We start from the raw sequence: 6,715 nt of genomic DNA on the forward strand, positions 1-6,715 counted from the left end.
AAATTTTAGGCCTTTTTTAAGTGTTATTACCCCAAAGTACAGGGTACTTATCTATAAATTTCCCCTGAGCTTTGTGTTATAAAAAACAAAAATGAGCCAAAAAATATTTTGAGCATTCAGTAAGAATTGCTTTTAAAAGTATAAGAATATGAAGCCAATATACTTTTAAGCCCCAAAGAACAAAGTCTAGAGAATTGGGGCTATGTAATTTTGTGATTTTGAGCTTGTTGCAAAGTAAAATGGTTTGGGATACAACTTACAAGTTGTTCCCTCATGAACACAACCGACATAAGATTGCAGCCATTTTAAAGAAACAGAGTACATGAACATCTCCTTTGTAGATATCAATGGGAATCGGTCCTTCTATATTATTTTCTACTGTCACCGAAAACCAAGGAAAAATCAAAAGGCAGAAAACAACGCATTCAACTGCCGACCTCAAAGACAAAACAGAAGGAAAAAAAGACCACAAAGTAACTGGACAGCAACTTTGATTCCAAGGGAAGAGAGATGGGAGAGGCCCTACTCCAATACACATTCTTTTCTGAGGCTTGTTTATCAGAAGAATAACAATGAGAAGAGATCCCAGACCGAACACCAACTAGTAGATCACTGGTGACTTTGCTTGAGCTCTTATGGTTTCCACAGGATGGTGGTCTCTGCAATCATGGAAGTAACCACGTAGGGATCCATGTTGGAGGCAGGCCTCCTGTCCTCGAAGTAACCCTTGCCAGCTCTTTCTGTGTCTCGGCCCACTCGAATGGAAGCCCCACGGTTTGCAACTCCCTGTCAAAATCATGTGAAGAAAAGATAAGAACAGTGCTCCCAAGAATTAAATTAATTTCTGTAAAATTATCAATTCCAAAGTCCAATCCAGAGATGTGAGCAAGTCCATACCCAAGCGAAGGTATTGATATCAGCTGTTTCATGTCGTCCGGTGAGGCGGCGTTCATTGCCTTCTCCATAGGCAGCTATGTGTTCCTTATGCCTCAACCCCAACTTTTTAATAGCCTTTTTGATAACCTCATAGCCTCCCTCATTTCTCATGGACTTTGTGCTGAAATCCACATACCATGGTTCATCAGATATGGTGAAAAACAGAGAATTCTGCATGTTATAGTCCCACAAAAACGGATGGTTTTCACTCAATAAATTGAAGAATATATGAGAAATATTACCTGAAGTTTGTGTGAGCACCAGCTCCATTCCAGTCACCCTAACGATAAAACATCCCACAAACAAAGTTATATATAAATAGAGATGCTAGAGAATTTGGTGGAGGTGGATATGAAAGTTGAGAGTTAAACCTAACCTGGATGGGCTTGGGGTCGAAGGAGAGTACAACACCAGCAATCTCTGTAATCCTCTGTTAACATTGAAAAGCAAACACCATTTACTCATCCTTCTTCCAAAGAAGTTCCTCATTAGCAAAAGAGAAGACTCGCAGATGGTTGTAATGATTACCTCCAGAATGTAACGAGCAATCCATAATTCATCTCCGGCAGAGATACCAATAGATGGACCAACTTGATATTCCCACTGAACAAAATTAAGCAAAAGCAAATGTAAGGAAACTAACAAAGAAAATTGATAAGCCAATTCAATCAAAGGAAATAAGCAAGAGGAGAAACTTGTTCTTACCTGCCCTGGCATCACTTCTCCATTGATTCCACTGATGTTGACGCCTGCATAAAGGCATGCCTTGTAATGAGAATCAACGATGTCACGACCCCAAGCTTTGTCAGCACCAACACCACAGTAGTATGGTCCCTGTTGTTCAATAGATAAGAGATCAAACTCAAAATATGCCAAGACCCCAGACTCAATCAAGTAAGAGGAAAGTGTAAATGTGGAAGTGTTGCAAAACTCTGCTAGAAATCAAACATAAATAATTAATCTAATATTTCTTTATTGAGTTCTCTAAATGTTTATCAAAATTATGCAGAAAATACCACACGAAAACCAAAAATCAGGAAAAAAAAACTAAACCAAATCGCGGGCCTGAAAAAAGAAAATTCCTAATTTTGACAAGAATAATAAAGAAAACCCATGAAAATGAAGCTTGAGTTAATGCAAATTTCATTACCTGTGGGCCAGGGAAACCTCCAACAGGCCACCCAAGAGGCCATTTAACATCTTTTTGCAACAGGGTGTACTCTTGCTCTATACCATACCTGTTTTGGAATCAAAGTCAGGGAAATAGGAGAAAACAAAAACTAAAAAGCATAACAATCAAACATAACAGGATAAGAAACAGTTAGAAAAGAACTATGGATGGTGTAAATTAGAAAATACCAGGGTTCTTCAGCAAGAACATCAGGATGGCTGAATATCTTTGCAGCATTGCATCTCTTATTTGTTGGAATTGGTTCTCCAGCAGGAGTGTAAGTATCACACATAACCTATATAAGTTGTAAAACAGATACAAAAAAGTATAGCAGAACATCAATTGACTGAAAACAGATTGAGCAATTTAACAAAAAAGGACTACAGTTTAATTGCAAAACAAGAAATACCATCAAGAAGCACTTACAAGAATATTGTTGCCTCTTCTGAATGGGTCCCTGAAGATAGCCTGAGGACTGTTTCAAACATCACCGAAACAAGAATTTTCCGTAAGAAAATGAATCAAAAAGCAAAATATCTCATATAATAGCATAATTAAAAGAAAGATGAAGAAAAAAAGCAAACAAAAGGCAAGAAAACGTACTATAAGATCACTTCACTGTCTTCACCAGGGGCCTGACCAGTGCTAGAACCATCATAGTTCCATTTGGGAAGCTTGCTGGGATCGCTAACTGGCCCGGATAGCGTCTAATTCATGACACAAATGACAGAAAGCCAAATACATCAGACCAAAGATTATGAGTAATCAAAAGCAACAACAAAAAGAAAATAGCGGAGAAAGAAGTGATTACCCTTGCTTTACTTCTCATGTCCATTCCAGATCCGCCAACCCTGTAGCAAAATTAAAACGAACATTTGAAAGAAGTCAAACTTTTGGAACAAAGGATCGTTACTTTTGGGTAAAGAACTAAGAAAATATGGAACACCTATTAAACAAAATTACCAACAAAAGAATAACAGAATCATGGATTTGTGAAGAACTTGTGACAAAAAAAGCATACCCATCAAAAAGATAGAAACAAGTCCAGAATTTAGAGAAAAAGAAGTGATAAATATCAATAAAAATCCCAGACAAAAGCAATACTAAGAAAACAAATCCATGGCTATCGTAATAAAAGCAACAAAACGAGCAAACCCACCAAACTTCCACCAACAGTACAGAAAAACAATCAGAAAGCCAGAAAAAGACGACCCACAAACACACATTTAAATCAAAAGCGGAATAGTAAAAACAGAGCTCCCATAAACTCAGAAACGCAAAACAGAGGAAAACTAGACCCACCATATGTACTCGGCAATGATCTTCTCCGTCGTGTCGGAGAGGTTCAAGTTGATAAGGTCTGAGAGCAGCGACATATCGAAAACAAAGCAATAGCACAGCGAGACTTCTCCTTGGATCTCTCTCTGTGCTAGCTCTAAATTAGACGTGAAGAAAGGCGTAGGGAGTGAGTAGTTTTTATAGTGAGTTCTGCGGTTGAAATCATAAAAGAAGTATTAAAATGGAAAAATAAATAATAAATAAATATTCCAAAACCACAATTAAATATTGAATTTTATTCATTAATCTAAATTTACGTGAAAGTCGTCTCTGACAACAACGGTTTTTAATATCCTGTTTGTTCGTCTCACCGGCTACCTCCTATTACCGCTATTCCCAAATTATAGCTTTTATTATTTAATAATTACAAATTAATTGATTGACGAAAACACCCTTTACGACATTACCATTGCAACTGACTTTTTTTTTTTTTTTTTTAATCTTTTCCTTCTTGATTCTTCTGTTAAGAATCCTTGCAAGTTTACAACTAAACTAAACTAATGGGAAGCACATGCTTATGCTTTATATTTTTTGGACACCAAGGCATTTTTTTTAATTTTTCTTTTGTCCCCTTTTTATCGAGGGTGGGGTGGGGTGGGGGACCTAATACTGGTCCCAACTATGTGAAGTCTTGAGAAAGGTGGACTGAATATAAATTTAACCTTTTGGCATTTTTCGAACAAAGTGAGCGATCTTAGACTTGAACCCACATTCTCATGCTTGGTAAATCGAAATTTTACCATTGCAGGAAGCAGTGGTCCTTATTAGGGATTATATGGTGCTAATAAAAATCCATTCTTGTAAGCATGTGTGAAAATTAAAAGAGATTATTATAATCAGCAAAATATCTGATTTAGAAATATATATTAATTCTTTTTTTCTGTCATATTTTGTAAGGTTGTTCATAATCCAGTTGAAATTATGGTTTGAGAAATTTTTATACTACACCCAACAATTTTAGTGTAGAAACTAAACCAAAAACCCGATCAAAACCATTCTATTACGGTTTGGTCTAATTTCTATTTTAGTTTTTTGATTTCTTTTGAATACAACAGAATGGACCACACGAATCCCATTTCGAATTTAGCACCCTGACCATGAGCATAAGAATTTGACAAAACCTTGTATAACTCGTCTTCTTTTATTCAAGCTTGGGACTCGTGGTATAAAACAAAGCTCACATTGTTGTAATTATTATTATTATTTGAATTTAGATGCTGCCAAATATTCTAAGACCTATGTATTTTTAGATCCAAAATGATCTTTCTAATAATACCCGAAGTTGGGGAAAACTATTTTAGTGCCGTTTTCCAAATTTTGCTAACTAATTACCTGACCCGTAAAAGGGTGAATTTAGTCGATTAATAAAAAAGTAAGGGGTGTTTATGGCAACAAGATTGTATAGTTGAGCATGAAAAATCGGTTGTGGTAAAGGGAAACTTGTTAGGTGGGTGAGGAAAGGACCTGATTGTACGAACAAAATTGGGGAGCTGGTTTTGTCAGGTTCAGTGACACGCGTTTCAAACAACTGCGAAAACGGTTGAAGCGGTTTTTGCGGGTCCCAGTGGAGTTGGGACACATTGACATTTGCAACCTCCCAACACTTCAATTAGCGAGGCTGAGAGAGAAGAGACCGGAATGGATAGAAAACGATTTCGGGTCACTGCCAACAAAAACACGTTCCAACCTTCTACTAACATAATCTTCCACCGCACATCGCATACAGATTGTACATTGTACATTGTACTCTGCCTCTGCAAAATATCAGCCTGAGTCTGATTATTATCTGTTCTCTGTTCTCACACACAGACATGTACTTCCGTATTCGATTTTGATCCGCAGCCCTCAGCCCCTCACCGCCGCAAATTAGGATTTTGCTTATCAGTGAGCTTTTTTTCTCTTTTTATTTTCTTTCCTGATTCCTGAATTTTATCTTCAATAATGATAAGGGTTCTTTTATTAAATCAGTCCTTGTATTTTACAGATTCATTCAAACCCATTCTATTTTATAACCTATTTATTATATTTTATAGCCTATTTACTTAATTAATTTTTCCTTAGATGAAAATGAAATTTTAGGGGTATTTTTGGAATAAATAATCATGGGTCCATGGTCTTAAACATTTTCACTCAATTTAAATTGATTGTGTAATCGTTTCTAAATGGCAACATAAGCAATTCATAATAGAAGGTCGATTAAGTAAGTTGGTTACAAATTATAAAGGTGTTTTAATAAAACACAAATTAAGGGTTAATAATAATAATAATAATAATAATAATAATAATAATGATAATAATAATAGTAATAATAATAAAGGTAAAATATAAAAATCTCCTCTAAGGTTTCATTTTCATAAAAACCTCCACTATAATATTGAAAAAAACTATAATTAACTCCCTTTTATTAATTATTATTGTCATGAACAAAAAACATTGGCCAAATGCATTAGTTTTTCAAAAGCACCTATTTTACTCTTATATCAATCAATTCATACGGAAATTTATTAAAAAACACCCAAAAAACTTGTCACTTTTAATTAAAAAATCATTAAATAAGATTAAAAAGAATATAATAATTTTACTATAAAAACCATATGTCTAGTGAGATTTAGAAGGATAAATCTGACATTTTGAATTATATTTAAATATGCCTTTATAAGTTGTAAGGGTAATTTTTCATAATTTTAAAGTTATAATGAAATAATAATTGTAGGGAGGTAATTGTATATTTCTAAGATGATTTTATTAAAGTGAAACCTCAAGAACGATTATTATGATTGTCAGAAGCTTTAAGAAAGATTTTAATAATAATAATAATAATAATAATAATAATAATAATAATAATGATAATAATGATATAATGGCAATAAAAAGTTTACCATTTCACCTACGTGATTCTTTGGTCCGGAGGACACTAGATTCCGTACTCGTTGGTCCCTCTAGGGTATGGTCAATGGGACCTACCTATAATAGGTCTTACACTCATATCAAGATCTCTGACACCAATAACTGATCCTAATACCGAGGCATTGATTGTGTACACTTTGACTATCTTTACTTTAAGGGCTTCTCCCAACCCATGACACGTTGGGACGTTCGGAAATTGGGAATTAGTTAATTCTGGCCTTGAATTTACCCACCTTTCCGTTTTAGAGAACTGAATTTACCCACCTTTCCGTTTTAGAGAACTGTACTCTTGCAATTTTTAGAAAAGTTTCATCCATCTGATCATGCTGATGTTTAGTTAGGCACTCTCTTTAATACCCATCC

At 35.0% G+C, this 6,715-nt stretch overlaps 1 protein-coding gene across 1 annotated transcript; it reads right to left on the bottom strand.

The window, feature by feature from the left end:
* Positions 1-334: 334 nt before the first annotated feature.
* Positions 335-3,704, bottom strand: LOC148855226 (glutamine synthetase cytosolic isozyme 1). Its single transcript, XM_088983631.1, has 12 exons — positions 3,410-3,704; positions 2,919-2,958; positions 2,711-2,814; positions 2,534-2,582; positions 2,296-2,402; positions 2,087-2,174; positions 1,642-1,770; positions 1,465-1,539; positions 1,313-1,366; positions 1,179-1,216; positions 898-1,057; positions 335-786 (listed from the first exon to the last, which is right to left on the bottom strand). Exons 1-12 carry the CDS (start codon positions 3,481-3,483, stop codon positions 634-636), a joined length of 1,071 nt encoding a protein of 356 aa, XP_088839757.1. The 5' UTR covers positions 3,484-3,704; the 3' UTR covers positions 335-633.
* Between the last annotated feature and the right edge of the window lie 3,011 nt (positions 3,705-6,715).

The sequence above is a fragment of the Nelumbo lutea genome, chromosome 4 (assembly GCF_056320005.1).
Source record: "Nelumbo lutea isolate HS-2025 chromosome 4, American lotus-T2T, whole genome shotgun sequence".
NCBI classification, from domain to species: Eukaryota; Viridiplantae; Streptophyta; class Magnoliopsida; order Proteales; family Nelumbonaceae; genus Nelumbo; species Nelumbo lutea.

Bases quoted from the DNA above. Each gene is read 5' to 3' on its own strand.
- LOC148855226 (XM_088983631.1), bottom strand. From the start codon at position 3,483: ATGTCGCTGCTCTCAGACCTTATCAACTTGAACCTCTCCGACACGACG. The intron at 2,403-2,533 runs GTAAGTGCTTCT...CAACTTATATAG, and splicing joins GAAGAGGCAACAATATTCTT to GTTATGTGTGATACTTACAC. The intron at 1,540-1,641 runs GTAAGAACAAGT...AATTTTGTTCAG, and splicing joins GAGAAGTGATGCCAGGGCAG to TGGGAATATCAAGTTGGTCC.